Source organism: Lutra lutra, chromosome 16 (assembly GCF_902655055.1).
Source record: "Lutra lutra chromosome 16, mLutLut1.2, whole genome shotgun sequence".
Taxonomy (NCBI): Eukaryota; Metazoa; Chordata; class Mammalia; order Carnivora; family Mustelidae; genus Lutra; species Lutra lutra.
Window position 1 is genome coordinate 20,345,057 of NC_062293.1, and position 16,210 is coordinate 20,361,266.

The 16,210-nt window shown below is 55.3% G+C and overlaps 2 protein-coding genes and 1 long non-coding RNA gene across 10 annotated transcripts in view; 2 read left to right on the plus strand and 1 right to left on the minus strand.

Moving 5' to 3' along the window:
* The window catches only part of ZNF385C (zinc finger protein 385C), a 50,831-nt gene that overhangs the window by 30,353 nt on the left and 4,268 nt on the right, over nt 1–16,210 (plus strand). For 4 of the 6 annotated variants that reach the window (XM_047707887.1, XM_047707892.1, XM_047707888.1 and 1 more), the window contains exons 3-5: nt 11,282–11,430; nt 13,283–13,393; nt 15,019–15,184. In XM_047707887.1, coding sequence (XP_047563843.1) covers nt 11,282–11,430; nt 13,283–13,393; nt 15,019–15,184 — 426 coding nt within the window. The remainder of the gene's footprint in view (nt 1–11,281; nt 11,431–13,282; nt 13,394–15,018; nt 15,185–16,210) is intronic. The other 2 variants (XM_047707889.1, XM_047707891.1) reach the window with 1 other exon arrangement.
* Nucleotides 1,966–10,893, plus strand: C16H17orf113 (chromosome 16 C17orf113 homolog). 3 transcript variants are annotated; one of them, XM_047707886.1, is made up of 3 exons: nt 1,966–1,994; nt 6,366–7,086; nt 8,351–10,893. In XM_047707886.1, exons 2-3 carry the CDS (start codon nt 6,544–6,546, stop codon nt 9,833–9,835), a joined length of 2,028 nt encoding a protein of 675 aa, XP_047563842.1. In that variant the 5' UTR covers nt 1,966–1,994; nt 6,366–6,543; the 3' UTR covers nt 9,836–10,893. The 3 variants fall into 3 exon arrangements, with proteins under 3 accessions (XP_047563842.1, XP_047563841.1, XP_047563840.1); XM_047707885.1 differs by lacking the exon at nt 1,966–1,994 and adding an exon at nt 5,289–5,437; XM_047707884.1 differs by lacking the exon at nt 1,966–1,994 and having other exon boundaries at nt 5,289–7,086.
* On the minus strand, nt 12,148–15,845 carry LOC125087499 (uncharacterized). Its single transcript, XR_007123447.1, has 3 exons — nt 15,736–15,845; nt 14,030–14,308; nt 12,148–12,597 (listed from the first exon to the last, which is right to left on the minus strand). It is a non-coding gene; the product is annotated as an uncharacterized LOC125087499 (long non-coding RNA).

The window sequence follows — 16,210 nt, forward strand, 5'->3', positions numbered from 1 at the left end:
CTGCCTGTCTGCGGTTTCATATGGTCTGTATATGCTTTACTAGGGATCTGGGTGTCCTCGTGTGTCTGTCCCTCCGGGTATATATATGATCTGAGCTTGTCTTTGTTGCTCTAGTTTGTCTGTGTGTATGTACATTGTGTACGTGCATGCTTGCGCGTGGCCTCTGGGCCGGCCTTTGCTTCCAGCCAGCCTGGGCATCTGTCCCTCTCTGCATGGATACCACCTCTGTAGAGCATACCTCAGTGTGCCTAGATGGTCTGTCTCATCAGGAGGAGGGGTGTGTACATGTATGTCTTGGCGTTTGTGCCTGTTGCCGTCATATGGGCACCTGTGAACTGCAGGGTACGTGCCCCTGTGCTCCTCAGTATATTTTTCCAAGTGATAGCAAAACAGCAGGATGTGGTTTGCCCAGATCCTCTCCCTTGGGCAGCTGCCAGAGTGATGTTAATTCATAAGACACCTGCTCTGTGCCCCTGCCCCAGCCTCAGTTGGAGCCTGGAGTGTGGCCTCTTTTCTGCCATTCTGTCTAGTTTGTGTTTGACCAGAGCAACAGCCCACCCTCTTGAGGCAGCCGTCCAATGAGCCGTGGGTCCCAGCTGTGGGCCCCTGGCCAGGGTTGAGAAGGGAGGGACTTAGCCAGGGTGTTCTACTACAAAATGCCATCACAGCAGATGCCCCCCCGCCCACCCATAGCTGACCTTTTCGTGGGTGCCAGGCTGTGTGGTATCCTCCTGGGGCAGGTCGTGGGTCTGCGGTGTCTCCCTTCATTTGAGTGTACCCACAAGCCAGCGGTCACATGTGTATGCATGTGCCATGACTCACACATCATCCCAGCAGCTGGGGGGGCCAGGGTTCACGGTGAATGTCAGTGGCAAACAGTGGGTGGCACAGAGCAGTGCTGTGTGAAGGGTGCTGGGAGAGTTCCCAGAAGCCACTGGGGAGGTCCTGACCTCAAATCAACGTGTGCCCTAGGCCTCGTGTGGGAGAAAAGTATACCCAGTGGTGGGGGGAGGGCACAGCTGGAAGTCATTTCTGGGTGACTTGATGGGAAGGGGAGACCAAATCACCAAGTGCTCCCAACATCCCCTCTTCAAATAGCCTCCACACCTGGTTCATTTGTTCCTCAGACCCATCCCTGCCCTTTCCTCCTCCCCCAGCTATAATTCCCACTTCACAGATGGGGGAAACTGAGGTTTATAGGCAAGTGTCCAGCCCAAGGCCTCAGATACCATGTCACTGGAGCCCCAGTGCAGGCCTCTGGACTCCAGGTCTGGGAGGGATGGTCCGCCACAACTCCAATTCCTTCACCTTCTCCTCCCTACTCCTGGGAACCCACACAGGGAACCCCTCTCCTGAGGCCCCCTCACCAGTCCAGAAGGTCAAACTCCCCAGTATTCACTGTAGATAGAGCCTTCCAGCAGCAGGCAGCACCCCCACCCCTCCATCCCTCCACTCTGCCTTGACCTTTGTGAACCTGCACTGTACTTTCAGCTTCCGATGGTTGCATGGCCAGGCCTGGGATGCCTGGTAAAACTTCACTTATCCTGCAGTGAAACCTAATAGGCTCTCCCTGAAGACTGTCGGCGCTCCCCCTGCTCCTCTGCGATCCCACAGCATTTTGCTGGTGCCTCCCTATACCTGTTTGGCTCTCACCTGGGAGCTCCTCTAGGAACTGGCGGGTGCCCCTGATGAATGAATGACCCTGTCTCTCCCGCCCGGCGGGACACGCTTAAGGCGGTCTCTCCTCCGTCGCCGCCTCCCCCCCCCCCCCCCCCCGCACATGCCTGCCGAGGGTGCGGGGTGGGGGAATGGCCACGGCAGGTGCACCCCAGGGCGCCTCTGCCCTGCCCGCTGCCCTGCCTGCCGCCCGGTCCCTCACGGGCTGCTGGCGCCTCTTCGCCCCGGTTACCGCTAGTGGCTGCTGTCGCTCAGTAGAGCCCAAGGAGACCGAGGCCAGAGCGTCCACCGCGCAAGATGGTGGCTCCCGAGTCTCCGTGAGTGTGTGCGGCAGGCGCGTTGCCCCGGCCGGGTGGGGCGCCCCCTCCCGGAGCTTCCGGCCAGGGGGGCGGGCGATGGGTGGGGGCTCTGCAGGCGGGGCAGCACCGCGGCGGGAGGCAGGAGCCTCCCGGACCTTGGAGGGTGCCCCCACCACGCGCCCCCCAGAGGAAGTTCCCCAGCCCTCTGTGTCCTGGTCCCGGTGGAGCAGGGGGTCCCCACCTCACCCATCCTCCACGGCAGAGCGTGGATTCCCCCTAGGGGCTCCAGAAGGAAAAGGGCCGAAAGGGGCCAGGGGAGGAGGCTGAGGACGGTCATCCTGGGGCCCCATACGTGCTGTGTTTGAGGCTGACCAGCCTGGGTGGAGTGGGGACTACAGACCAATACACAGTCACCCCAGGGGCCCCACAAGCTGTGGCGGCTCATGTCCGGGTGGCCAGGGTGCAGAGAGGTGTGAGGGACCTGGGTCTGACAGGTGGACCGCCCTGGTCAGCCTTGGTCACAGAGTCACGTTTTATTTACACCCCAAGCCATCCAGGCTGTTCCCTCAGGTGGAGGTGTAGGAATGTCAATGGTTTTGGCTGGGTGGTTTTAGAGCAGGGTGGTCCAATAGAACTTTCTGGGATGAAGTAAATGGTCTCTCTCTGGGCCATTTCATACAATAGCTGGTAACCACATGTGGCTATCAAGAACTGGAAATGTGGCCAGTGAGACTGAGGAGTTAAAAAATGTTTTTCTAATCCTGATTAATTACAAACAGCCGCATGTGGTTATTCGCTCCCATATCTGACAGTGCAGTTTCAGAGTCCATCTTCCCATGCATGCTCCCTACCTACTCTTTTATTCTTTTATCGGAAACATCCTAGGGCCCCATAGTAATTTTATTCATCTGCAGAACGGGGCAAGATAGCCAGTTTCTAGGTATACAGAAAGGAGCTGACAAACTTTCAAAGGGTACCGCGTTGGACTTGCTCCTCCTTCCCATTTGAAGATCCTTTGGGTGGTGGGCTACAAAGGGTCGCAGCATCATGGGATCTTGGGAGGAAAGGAGGTCAAAGGCAGCTGTTTTAGCCATCCAGCAGGTGCCCAAGGCCCCACTCCATTGTTCTCTCTGCCTGAAAGCTGGTGGTTCCTTATTCACTCACTCCCCAAATCTTGTGGAGCTGGGTGCCAGGCAACGTTCCCTTCCATGGGGTTCAGATGTGAACAAGTAGTAAACTTTCCTGCCCTCAGGAAACTTGCATTCTCGAGAGAGAGGAAAAAGAAGGAGGAGAAAGCAAGCGAGCACCATGCAATAGAAATGCAGAGAAAATAAGCAAATTTGTAAACTGTGAGGAGTACAGTCGAGGAAGCTGACAGGAAGTAGTGACAGAAAAGAAAGGGATCTCCTGGGAAGGAATAGAGAAGTCTCTTAGAAGAGGGGGGAAGTGAAATAGGCAAAGTATTGAGAGGAGGTGGAGACATTATGGAAGAAGGTACAGCATGTGCAAAGGCCCTGGGGACAGGAACCTCACATTCTAGAGGAACTGAGGGAAGGCTGATGTAGCTGGGAGGGGAGAGAGGCACAGGTGACACCAGAGAGGTCAGCAGTGCCTGGGCATTTGGCAGACCTTGAAAGGGATCCTGGCACTAGCCTCAGAGAACAAGCAGTCACAGAGGGGTTTTAAGCAGTATGTTTTCAAAAGCCCACTCCAGCTGCTATTGGTCCAGATGACTCAGAGAAGCATAAGAGTGGAAACCCAGAGTGCCATCAGGAAGTGACTGCTGTAGTCCAGGCAAGTCCAGGTGCCCTGGATGAGGCCCGTGGCAGCAGCATGGAGAGAAGAGACAAGTTACAGGCAGATTTTGGAGGGGGAACCGACAGCACCTGTGGGTAGACAAGGTCCAGGATGTGGAAGAGAGCAGGGGCTGGAGGGGCATCATTCTGGCCAGAGCACCTGGGTAGAAGAGTGGGTGTTTCCTGAGCTGGGGACAACTATGAGCATATCTGCACTGACAGATCGACAGTTCCATCTAGACAAGCCAGGAAAGTAGCTGGATGGAGAGGTGTGGCACCCAGAGGAGTGGCTCGGGCTGGGGTGGTCTATTTCAGGGTGACCAGCAGACATGTTTCTGAATTTTGGGGACAGTTTTAGGTTAGGAAGAGGAGGTGGAGATGACTTCAGAGGTGGAGGGGTGCTGATGGGGGAAAGGAAAACCGGGGTACATAGGGTCTTGGAAACCAGGAGAAATGCTTGCTTCAAGGAGTGTGGGATGAGAAGTCCCAAGTGCCACTGAGTGTCTAAGAAAAGAGGACTGATGAGTTCCACTGCACTGAGCAATAGGAAGCACCTTCTCTTGAACTGAATAGGCTGCCCCTGGAATTCTGTTCATCTGCCCTTGTTTGACTTATCCACCAAGTGCTAGGTTCCATGAGGGGTACTGGGCACATCAGGAGGTAAAGACAGTCACTGTTTTCTCAGAGCCCAGTCATCTAACCAATAGCCTTAGAAACAGGAAGTTCTTTTTCAATCCTTCCATTCTCTTAACAAATTTTGCTCAAGGGTATCTGCATGCCGAGCCCTCTACGGGGGGGGGGGGGGGGCGGTTAGGGATCCCAAAATGAACAGATATAATCTTGGCCTTCTAGGAACCAAGTGCAGAGATAGAGAACCCCTGAGTTTACCATACTGCATTACCAAAACCCACACCGAGGGAATTACGGGAGGCTAGAAGACAGGCACTAGCCCCTGCTGGGGGATCCTCCGGGGGCTGAGAGGATGCTGAGCTGCTCTCCAGGAATGCATAGGAATTAGGGAGGAGGGATAGGAAATTCCAGGCACAGAGGATGAAAGCAGGAGCAGAGTAACAGCTGGGCGGGTGCGGGGGGGTGGGGGGTGGGGTGGGGGGGTGGGGGGGGTGAGCCTTTGGAGCTGGCTGAGCAGCCAGGAGCAGCGGGAGGTTGGGGAGGACCTGGCTTGTGGGGAGGTGTGTAGGTTCTGGCAACCACTTAGAATGGCAGTGAAAAGGGGGGAGCAAAGGAGTGACCTGCGTGTGAGCTCGCTTTCTGGATGCTGAGCGAGGGATGAATTTGGGGGCGTGACTGCCGAGGTGGAGGCAGGTGCCTAATCCAAGTGAGACAGTGCAGGCCAGAGTCTCAGTGTGGCCTTTGGGGTCAAGTGGATGTAGAGTCTTTTTCTTTCTTTCTTCTTCTTTTTTTATTTTATTTTATTTTATTTTTTTTTATCAGAGAGAGAGACTGAGCATGAGTGGGGGGTAGGGAGCAGAGGGAGAGGGAGAAGCTGACTCCTCACTGAGCAGGGAGCCCGATATGAGGCTCCATCCCAGGACCCTGGGATCATGACCTGAGCCAAAGGCAGATGCTTAACCAGCGGAGCCACTCAGGCACCCCTGGACGTAGATCTAACTCTGCCTTGGCCCCTTTCTGCTTATGGAACCTTGGGTAAGTCACTTAAGGTCCTCCAGCTTTGGTTTCCTCCTCTCCAAAATGAGGGTACCACCCTCAGAGTACTTGCAACAGCGATCTTGGTCTTCTCCTGGAGTTACTGCAAAGTCCTTAGCACAAGGCTGGTGCAGTTCATACTTAGCAAAGGGTAGATACTACTGTGGCCCCAAGTAGGCATCTAGGGGACGGGGTTGAGGGATAATAAGGAGGTAGAGCTGGCTGGTTTTGGCCATTGGCTGGACATAGCCTCTGGTCCTGAATGGCTCACCTAGGCTCATTCCTGGGGTGGTGGAAGAGTGAGCAAGGTACGGGCAGCCAGCTAGCTCCTTCAGTCTGGGGCCCACCCTCTCTTCTGGGCTTCCCTTCCCAGAAGCACACTGTCAGGGTGTGTGTGTGTGTGTGTGTACCCATGTGCAGGTTTAGGGAAGGGAGGTCTAGCGAAAACAAATGCCATCCTTTGGCCCTCTGGCTCTGGGAGTTTAGCTTTGTGCTAACTTCATTCCGATGAAATAAAGGATGTGGACTAGAGAGACTGGCCATCCCTTGAATGAGGAGTCAAGGTCGTATCCTGGCTCAGTCACAGATTATTCAGGAGCCCTGAGCACCGCTGTTGCCCGGACTCTGTGCCCCCACCTATAAATATGGTTGCACAGATGGTGCCAGTCTTTCCAGAGCTGAGTTCTGACATGTTTCAACCATCAAAGCTCATCAGTGCCTTGTCCTGGATGGAGGGAGACCCTTAGTGTGGGTCCCCTTTTCTCCCCAACTTTGGATGACATTCTATGGCCCTTTGCATGACCCCACCCATTCCCAGTAGCCCTTCTCCTTTAGGTGTCATCCACCCATCAGCTGGGGAGTGCTCTGTGGGCAGCGTGAACCCGCGGTGGACCTCCTAACACCTCTCCCTTGTCTCTTTGATCTCCAGTCTCCACCGGCAGAGTGGGAATAAACTTTCCCAGCTAAGTTAGATGGATGGTCCCCATTAGCCCAGCGTGCCTTCCCCACCAACTTCCACTGATAAGGAGGTGCTGTTGTGTGTAAGGGGAGGCTGGGGGCCAGAGCACTTGGGTGGGAGTTGGGGGTGCCCTGCCCCTGGAGCAGGAATGGTTCCCCCAGGGAAGAAACCCGCCGGAGAGGCCTCCAACTCCAACAAGAAGTGCAAGCGTTACTTCAACGAGCACTGGAAAGAGGAGTTTCCCTGGCTGGACTTCGACTACGAGCGGAAGCTGATGTTTTGCCTCGAGTGCCGCCAAGCCCTAGTGCGGAACAAGCACGGCAAAGCCGAGAACGCCTTCACTGTGGGCACAGACAACTTCCAGCGCCACGCCCTGCTGCGCCACGTGACCTCGGGGGCCCACCGCCAGGCTCTGGCCTTCAACCGGGGCCAGCCCACTTTGGAGGGCCAAGCCGAGGGAGGAGGGGCCTACCTGGACCTGGAGACCCCCCCCACCTCCAGGGGCATCAAGGCAGAGGTGGACCCGGCCAAAGTGGCCATGCTGACCACGGTGTACTGCATGGCTAAGGAGGACGTGCCCGATGACCGCTGCTCTGCCCTGCTCGAGCTGCAGAGGTTCAACCTGTGCCAGGCCCTGCTGGGCACAGAGCACAGCGACTGCTACAGCCCCAGGAGGGTGAGGGACATGCAGGTGGGTGGCAGCCAGAGGTGTGGGGGAGGGCATGAGGAGGGAGGACATCTAGCTGTCTGGGCAGAGCACCAGCATGCCCGGCCCCCGGGCAGCAGCCCGAGAGCTTCATTCATGCCTTCACCCGGCAGAATCTTTCACTGAGGCGTGCTCTGGGCCAGGCTCTGGGCCAGCAGCTGGGGGCATGGCCACAAAGAGGCCAGAGCTGGCCCTGTCCCCAGGGAGGGGCACGGGGCTTTCCCTGAGGGCTGAGGCCAGAGGTTGCAAGCTGGGTAGTCTGGGGGCTTGACTGGCCCACAGACATATTTTTTTGATTTTCACAGTGTTTTTGGAAAACCTCAATTAGTTTCCAAGTTAACAAACAAAAAAACCCAGAGAGATTACATATAAAAATGTGAATTTGTGACTTCTGAAAAGCTAGGTCCCTGTGCTCTCAGGGCATGAAGACTAGACCCATGGCTTCTCCATTCCCTTTGGTGTATCCCTGGCCCAGGTCAAGCCCAGTACCACCCACAAGGCCTCTCGGGCATGCAAGTTGCTGCTCTGTCCTAGGCACCAGGTGTGTGAGTCCTAGAGACTGGTGTGAGGGTGCGGGAGTTAGGTCTCATCCTGCAGAGAGATGACAGAGTACACAGTTGGGGCTCTATGTAACTGGGAGGGAACAAAGTCTATCAGTTAATCCCTGAGCAGCAGAGTGGAGGGATACCCCCAGGAATAAGGCCTGGGGCAATGCTGTAGAAACACACACACAACGCTACAGAATTTTTATGGTTCCTCAAGCATTTTTACACTTATAAGCATAGCCACAAAAATATACATTTTTAATTGTCAACAACCTTTTTTTAAAAAAGATTTTATTTATTTATTTGACAGAGATCATAAGTAGGCAGAGAGGCAGGCAGAGAGAGTGGGAAGCAGGCTCCCTACTAAGCAGAGAGCCTGATGTGGGGCTTGATCCCAGGACCCTGGGATCGTGACCTGAGCCAAAGGCAGAGGCTTTAATCCACTGAGCCACCCAGGTGCCCCTGACAACAACCTTTCAAGGAGCTGAGAGGCAGGTAGTAGCCTGATTTCAGAGCTGAGGAAACTGAGGCTTGGAGAGGTGAAATGACTTGCCCAAGGTCACACAGCCAGTAATCAGCCAAGCCAGGATAGGTTTGTTGGTCTGTCCCCGACGCCTATCCCTTTTCTGTCTTCTGTACTGCTACCTCCCCTGCTCAGGACAAGCCTAACTCTGTCCCTCCCTTTCTCTCCCTGGCTGTCCCAGGTGGCCATTGCCAGTGTCTTGCACACAGAGGCCTGCCAGCGCCTGAAGGCATCCCCGTATGTGGGGCTGGTGTTGGATGAGACCAGGGACTGGCCTGAGTCCCACAGTCTGGCCTTGTTTGCCACTTCGGTGTCCCCCTGTGATGGCCAGCCGGCTACCACCTTCCTGGGCAGTGTGGAACTACAGGAGGGTGAGGCCACTGCTGGCCAACTCCTGGACATCCTGCAGGCCTTCGGCGTGTCTGCACCCAAGCTGGCCTGGCTCAGCTCGAGCCTCCCCGGGGACCGCCTTGGGCATGTGGGCCCACAACTCCGAGCTGCCTGCCCACTGCTCACGGAGCTACACTGCCTCCCCGGCCGGACAGATCCCGAACCCCCTGCCTACCTAAGTGAATATGAAAATGTGCTGGATGCCCTATTCCGCCTCCATGGTGGCCCCAGTTCCCGCACGGTCCCCGAGCTCCGGGCGGCCCTGGACCTGGCAGATATTGACTTGGCAGGACCACGGCCAGTGCCCTGGGCGTCCTTGCTGCCTATCGTGGAAGCAGTGGCTGAGGCTTGGCCTTGCCTGGTGCCCACCCTGGAGGCCTCTGCCCCCGCCTCCCCTGCAACTAGGGCACTGGCCCTCGCGCTGCGCCAGTTCACCTTTGTGGCCTTCACCCATCTGCTGCTGGACACACTGCCCACCGTGCAGAAGCTCGCCCTTGTCCTGCAGCCAGAAGAGCCGGACTTGGCCTTGCTGCAGCCCCTGGTGATGGCGGCTGCGGCCTCCCTCCAAGCACAGCGCAGCTCGGGTGGGGCGCGCCTCCAGGGCTTCCTGCAGGAGCTGGCTTCCTCGGGCCCCAACTTGGGCGGCGGGAGCTGCACCTACCGCGGCGTGGAGCTGGTGGGCTACTCCGAGGCTGCCGTGCGGGGTTTGGAACGGCTGCGGGGGGCCTTCCTGGACTCCATGCGGAGGGGGCTGGGGGACTCCTATCCCGGGCCCTCGCTGGACGCCGTGGCCGCCTTCGCAGCGATCTTCGACCCGCGCGGCTACCCGGAGGCCCCCGAAGAGCTGGGCGCGCACGGCGAGGGAGCGCTGCGGGTACTGCTGCGCACCTTCGCTCCCGCCGTGGTGCGCCAGCGGGCGCTGGGAGATTTCGCTCTCTTCAAGCGCGTGGTGTGCAGCCTGGGGCGGCTGGGCCCGCGGGCCCTGTGTGCCAAGCTGGCGTGTGCGCGCTCTGAGCTGCACGAGCTCTTCCCGGACTTCGCAGCCCTGGCCGCCCTGGCCTTGGCGCTGCCCGCGGGCGCCGGCCTCCTGGACAAGGTGGGCCGCAGCCGGGAGCTGCGGTGGTGGGGGCAGAGCGGGGCTGGGGAGGGCCGGGGCGGACCCGCGGTGAAGATCGCCGTGGATGGGCCACCGCTGCACGAGTTTGACTTTGCGCTGGCCGTGGAGTTCTTGGAGAGTGGGTGGGCGGAGGGGCTCCTGGGGTCGCAGCTCACATGAGGGCGGCCGCCTTCTCTCTGCCCTGCCAGCCTGGGGTCCGCGCTCTAAGGTCCGGAGGCGGATTTGACCCTGCGGCAACTCAGCTGACCGCTTGTGGCCTCCCACCCACCTGCCCTGGGCTTCCTCTGCTGAGTACTAACCCTGCCCAGTAGGCTGTGGAGGAAGGGCTGCATTGAAGTGGGAGCTGGGAGAGCCTGCAGAGATGCTAGGTTTGGGGGCTCCCTCAATATTGCTCCTGTCCTTGTCAGAGTTTGGTGAGGTGTAGCTCACCTTGTTCCCTCTGGACCCAGCACAGATTTGGGCTCTAGAAAAACTGAAGAGTCTTTGCTGGAGGGAGAGAGGAGGACTGGGTCTCAGGAATTGAGGGACTGAGGGAAAGGAGATGGGGGTCGCGGCCTTTAGCTCCCCTCCTGGCAGCATCTCTTCTCTTCAGATAGAACTAGAGAGCAGATGACTTCCTTGTTTTTGACACAGAGCACAGCACCGTCTCTGTGCACAAGCTACCAGTTCAAGGGAGGTAGTGGTGCCCATGGATAGGCTGCCTGAGGCTCTTCTGTATATGGCTGTGTATATAGACATATACCTCTATAAATGTAAAATAAACCTACCTTGCATACTGTTAACAAAAAAAAAAAAATCTAAAAGGACTTCTTATGGTTTTGCAGTGACAGGGTCCAGAAAAGTCCCCATGGACTGATTTATTTCTAATTCTTTTCTTTCTCAGAGTCTGGTTGATCCCCAGAGTTCCTAGCCTTCCCCTGCCCTTACCTCAGACCTTTAAGACCAAAGACTGTAAAACCACAGGGCTGGACCAGCCAACTCTGGCCTGACCCAGGGGTTGGAGCGCTTTTTGCCTCCCGGGAGGAGTTGGGGTCTCACCAGAGCTAGGGGAACACATCCCTTCAGATTCCAACAGGTTTTCTGTCCTCTCTGTCAGTCCCTGCTGTGAATGATATTGGGATCAGGAGAGGGGCAGTTAGTGAGAGGGGAGAGGGCTGGCCTTTCCCCAGGCCTCCCAGGTGTGGGTTTAACTTGCAATAAAAGAAAACCCGGTACAGAACATGGTCTCCATGGTGGTGGTGGTGGTGGTGGTGTGTGTGTGTGTTTGTGGACTCCTCTGTCCCCTCCCTTGGCCTGATTCTCTGCTGGGGTCCATTGGGGGTCTTCGGGGCTGCCTCTGGAGGGGATGGGAAGTGCATCCTAGGGGACTGGGAGCTGAGAACTGTGGTCTCCCTGCTCCTCCCCCCCACCCCCATTGTGTAGAGGAGAGGCATGGAAGTGGACTGGGAGTGCCCAGGGCTTACCCAGTGCTGCTCTGTGAAGAGGAAGACAGTTTCTGCCCCGGCCCCACACCCAAGAAGCCCATCAACCTCTTGTTCTGGCTGTGGAGGTTGCTGTGAGCCCTGGGGCTCCCCATTTCAGACCCTGCCCTTCTTCCTCCCGCAGCAGGCCCAGCCTCCAGTGCCCCCAGCCCCCTGCTGGCCTCCCTGCCCCTGCCTGCCAGGCCTCTGCAGCCCCCGCTGGACTTCAAGCACTTGCTCGCCTTCCACTTCAATGGCGCTGCCCCGCTCAGTCTCACCCCCAACTTCAGCACGGTACGGGCTGGGCTGGTGGGTGGGGGCATGCAGCCGAGTCCGGGGTGGGCAGGGAAGGTGGACACAGAGGGTTGGCTCTTAGAAATTGGGTATAAGTAGGAGCAACATCCCCAAGAGTGACTAGGCACTCCCAAAACAGGGACCCCTGGGTCCAACTTTCCCTGGGGACAAGGAGCAAGGATGGGGTCACCCCCTCCCCCGGTAATGATGCTGGGCATGTGGCCTGGAGGTCACACTTTGAATTTTTGTAGAGGGACGTCTGTGGATGATCTGTGTATGTCTGTGTGCATTGGGGGTGTGCCCTTCTGTTTTAATTTACGTCTCTGTGGGTCTTTGTGTGTTACTTGTGGTTGTGGATGTGTTGGAATATGTGTGTATTTGTAAACAATTCTTTGTGCCTTAATGACTGTATGGAATTAATGTATGTGCCTGTGTCTCTGAGAGATGTTTTGTGTCTTTGTGTCGACTCTGTAGATGTTTGGTGTGTGTCTGACCTCTTAGTGTGTGTGGGGGGGTGTTGGGTGATTGTGTGTCTGTGAAGTGTGCCATTGGTACTCCTGTGGGTCTGAGTCTTTTAGCATGGCTGTGGGATTCGCACCTGCCTGTAGGCCTCTGTGCTCTGTGTCTGTGTATTTCCAAGTGTGCGTGTGTGTGAATGACAAGTGCAGGGAACACAAATTTCACTTCGCTATAAGAAGTACCCCCCTTTCTTTAATTGTGAAACATCAAAGGTCACCATCAAGGAGCCCCAGCCCGTCCTAACAAGATGGTGGGAAATTCAGCCTCAGTCATCCTTAGGAGTCCCTTTCTCTCTAACCTCCAGGGTCACACAGAGGTCCACGGGAGCCTGAGCCATTTGGGGGGGGTTCCTGTTCTTTGGGTCCCTCTGTCACTTGCTGAGGCACCATGCATGCGCACAGTCCCTTGGGAGCGGGTATATCTTCTCTTGCCTGCACCTCTGGGACACTGTAGGCCATGCTCCTGGCCCCTGTCTGCCCCCAGCCCCAGGTGCTGTTAGGTGAGGGTTAGAACCTCATTCTGTTCCCTGGGGAGTTTCTGAACCCATGCTTTTCTCTCAAAGCCTCTGTTCTCTTCTCTCAGGAAGGTCTGGAAAGTTCCTCTTGATAAGCAAGCCCAGACAACTGCTTTTGGTCCAAAAAGCAGCCCCTGAGAAAAGAGAATACAAAGGCTTGGATTTATAGAAGGAAAAAAAAGTTAAAATAAGGAAGAGGGGGAATAAAAAAAACCTACACAAATTAATATACCAAAAAAAAAATTATAATCCTACAACTCAGGGAACTGTCTGGTCTCCACATGCTGCCACCTGCCCCTTCCCGGCCCCCCACCTGCCCTGGCCATGCCCTCACTCCCCCACTCAGGCCCTGTGATAGTGGCAGAGCTAAAAAGATAAGCCTTCTCTCCCCCAGCCCACAGGCCCGGCACAAGGCTGGGTTATGGGAGAGGATTTCCAACAGAGAGACTCTTTGTCCTGTCCCTGCTTCTCCCTGCCCCCAACTCTGTCCCAATAGTTGTGATTCTTGTGAATAAGGAAAAAAAAAAAACCCAAACCAGAGACCAGAGGGGCAGCAAGAGATGCCAAGGTGATCACTGGGACATGGCAGTGTTTCTCCCTGGCCATCCCCCTCTCCCTTCACGATGAAGTCCCTGCGAACAGATTAAGTCAGCCAGGGAGGAGACTGTTTCTTTTGTGTCTCCTATCCACAAGGATAGGAAAGTTCTTCCTATGTCTGGATGCCTGCCCTCCTCGATAGGCATTAGTTTTTGGCATTTTGTATTACCTCCCCTTCACAGCCGACCCCAGCATTGTTGTGCCCTCCCACCTTCTTCACAGATGGACCCGATCCAGAAAGCTGTCATCAGCCACACGTTTGGGGTCCCCTCCCCTCTGAAGAAGAAGCTCTTCATTTCCTGTAACATCTGTCACCTGAGGTTCAACTCATCGGTGAGAGGGAGTAGTGGAAACAGGCTGGGGAGGGGACTGGGCAGGGAGAGGGCTGGACACTGGGTGCCAGCGACTTTCCTGGAGGAATAGGTCTGGCAAAGGGACAGGGATCCATGTTTTCCGTCCCTGGGACAGAACAAGTCCCAGAAGACATGCTCCCAGTCCTTTACCCATCCTGTCCTCTCCTTTCTCCAAATTCCTCTGCCTTATCTCTAATGGCCCTGGAGACTCCATTTTCCTCCGCTTTGCTTCTCTCCTGTGTTCTGGATCCTTCTGCAAGAGAAAAGACTGCCTTTTCCTGCTCTGGGTCCCAAGAGCTCCTATCAGTTCCTGGTCTGGAGCTGAGCTCTTAAAGCACAGGAGAACTGATGTGTTGAATATGTCCATTCCCATCATCTTAATTAGTTCTCTTGATACTTCGTGAGATGGAGAGAAGTGCTATTATCATCCCCACTTTTCACATGAGGAAACAACCTCAGAGAGGTTAAGTGACTTGCCTGAGGCCACACAGCTAGTGAGTAGCAGAGCTGGGATTTGAACCCAGGCCTGGCTGACCCCAAGGCCCACATACTTTCTACCATAGCCTACCCCCAGATGGTGCAGAAGCCTCATCCTGGCCTCCCAGGGAATATTTACCTTCTGTCTGGATGATTCTGGGGCTTGGGAGATCTGCTCTGGTGAAAGGGTCTAGGGAGGGGCCACAGGGGCCCGTCTTTCCTACACTTGGGAGCAATAAGTAGGGACCCCTGGTTGAAGGAGGAAGGACACCAACAGGCCAGATTCAGGGGCTCCCTCCAGGTTTTTGGGTTATATGAGTCTTGCAAGAGATGGACAGAAAGACTTCACTCTGAGGGAGGGACCATGTCTTCTCCATGCTGGGCCCCTGGCAAAGAGCAAATGCTCAAAAACGATTTGCTGAAAAAAAATGAACATAGGGATGAATGTTCAGGGTGTACATACCCCAAGTATGAGAACTGCTCTATTTTCTCCATTTGTGCATTTATGAACTTGGTAACTAACATCTGTTGAGCACCTGCTGTATGTACTAGGCCCTTGTCATTCATGTGCTGTTTATTTTTATTTTTTTCATTTTTAAAAAAGATTTTATTTATTTATTTGAGAGAGAGAGAGCAGGGGGAGGGGCAGAGGGAGGAAGGACCTCAAGCAGACTCTAGGCTGACCATGGAGCCCAACGGGGTGTTCCATCTCACAACCCTGAGTTCATGACCTGAGCCAAAATCAGGAGTCAGCTGCTTAACCGGCTGAGCCACCCAGGTGCCTTTCATGTTCTTTTTAATTCCCACAACCCTGTGAGGTCAGTATTGTCACAAAGTTTACGAGTCAGCAAACTGAGGCTCAGAGAGGTGATGCGACTTGCCCAGAGACGCACAGCTAACGAGTGGCTGAGGCAGAATTTGAAGCCAGAGGCTGTTTGCCTGGGGGCTCAGGTATGAGAAGGAATTCTGTAAACCTCAGGGCCACAAGCGTGCTCTGATGACAAGGACCACCCTCTTGTCTGGCTGGGGCCCTGCTCCCTCTGATCCGCCCCCTGCCTTGTGCCAGCTCATGGAGGGGGCATGCAGACTCAGCAAATAAATGGTGACCCCAAGCCCTCCACTCCCCAGAACCAAGCTGAAGCACATTACAAAGGCCACAAACACGCCAGAAAACTCAAGGCTGTTGAAGCTGCCAAGAGCAAGCAGAGGCCACAAACCCTGGCCCGGGATGGGGTGCTGGTGTCCCCAACCCTGACTCCAGCCAGTGGATCCCCTGGAGAGCCGCAGAGCAAAGGTCAGTTCTGAACTCTCTCTCTTTTTTTTTTTTTTAAGATCTTATTTGTTTATTTGACAGAGAGAGACACAGCGAGAGAGGAAACACAAGCAGGGGGAGTGGGAGAGGGAGAAGCAGGCTTCCCGCTGAGCAGGGAGCCAGATGCGGGATTCCATACCTGGGACCCTGGGATCATGACCTGAGCTGAAGACAGACAATGACTGAGTCACCCAGGCGCCCCCAATCCTGAGCTTTCCTCTCTCCCCTCCCCACTCCCCAATCCAAATCTGGTTTCTGGTGTGGCGTTGGGAGATTTCTGGTTATTATTTTTGCCAGTGTTGGGGTAGCCCATACATACAGAAAAAGGCACCCATCACAAGTGTTGTGAGCCTTCCCAGTCTGAATATACTGAGATCAAGAAACATGGCACCAGCACCCTGAAGCCCTCCTAGTCGTTCCCCTCCCACCCCCCACCCCCCCAGTCACTGCCTTGTTGTGTTAGCTTCCCAGGACTACCACAGTGAATGACCACACAGTGGGTGGCCGAAAAGAACAGACATTTATTTTCTCACCGTTCTGGAGATGAGAAGTTTGAAATCAAGGTGTCGACGGGGTTGGTTCCTTCGTGGGGGCTCAGATGGAGAATCCAACCCATGCTTCTCATCCAGCTTCTGGTGGTTGCTGGCCATCCTTGGCATTCCTTGGCTTATAGATTCATCCCTCCAGTCTCTGCCTCTGTCTTTACATCACGTTCTCCCTGTGTCTCTGTGTCTTCACATGGTCTTGTTTTGTTTAAATTCAAGTTAGTTAACATACTGCATATTACTGATTTCTGGGTAGAATTTAGTGATTCATCGTTTGCATAGAACACCCAGTGCTCATTATATCACATCGTCTGCTTAATGCCATCACCTAGTTACCCCATTCCCCCACCTTCTCCTCCAACAATCCTGTTTGTTTCCTAGGGGTAAGAGTCTCTTGCGGTTTGTTTCCCTCTCTGTTTTTATCCTATTTTATTTCCACATGGTCTTCTTTTAAGGACACCAG

What these genes read in the sequence shown, in the direction of transcription:
- C16H17orf113 (XM_047707886.1), top strand. Translation starts at nt 6,544, where the DNA reads ATGGTTCCCCCAGGGAAGAAACCCGCCGGAGAGGCCTCCAACTCCAAC. An exon ending in GGAGGGTGAGGGACATGCAG is followed by an intron (nt 7,087 to 8,350) that starts GTGGGTGGCAGC and finishes TGGCTGTCCCAG; the next exon opens with GTGGCCATTGCCAGTGTCTT.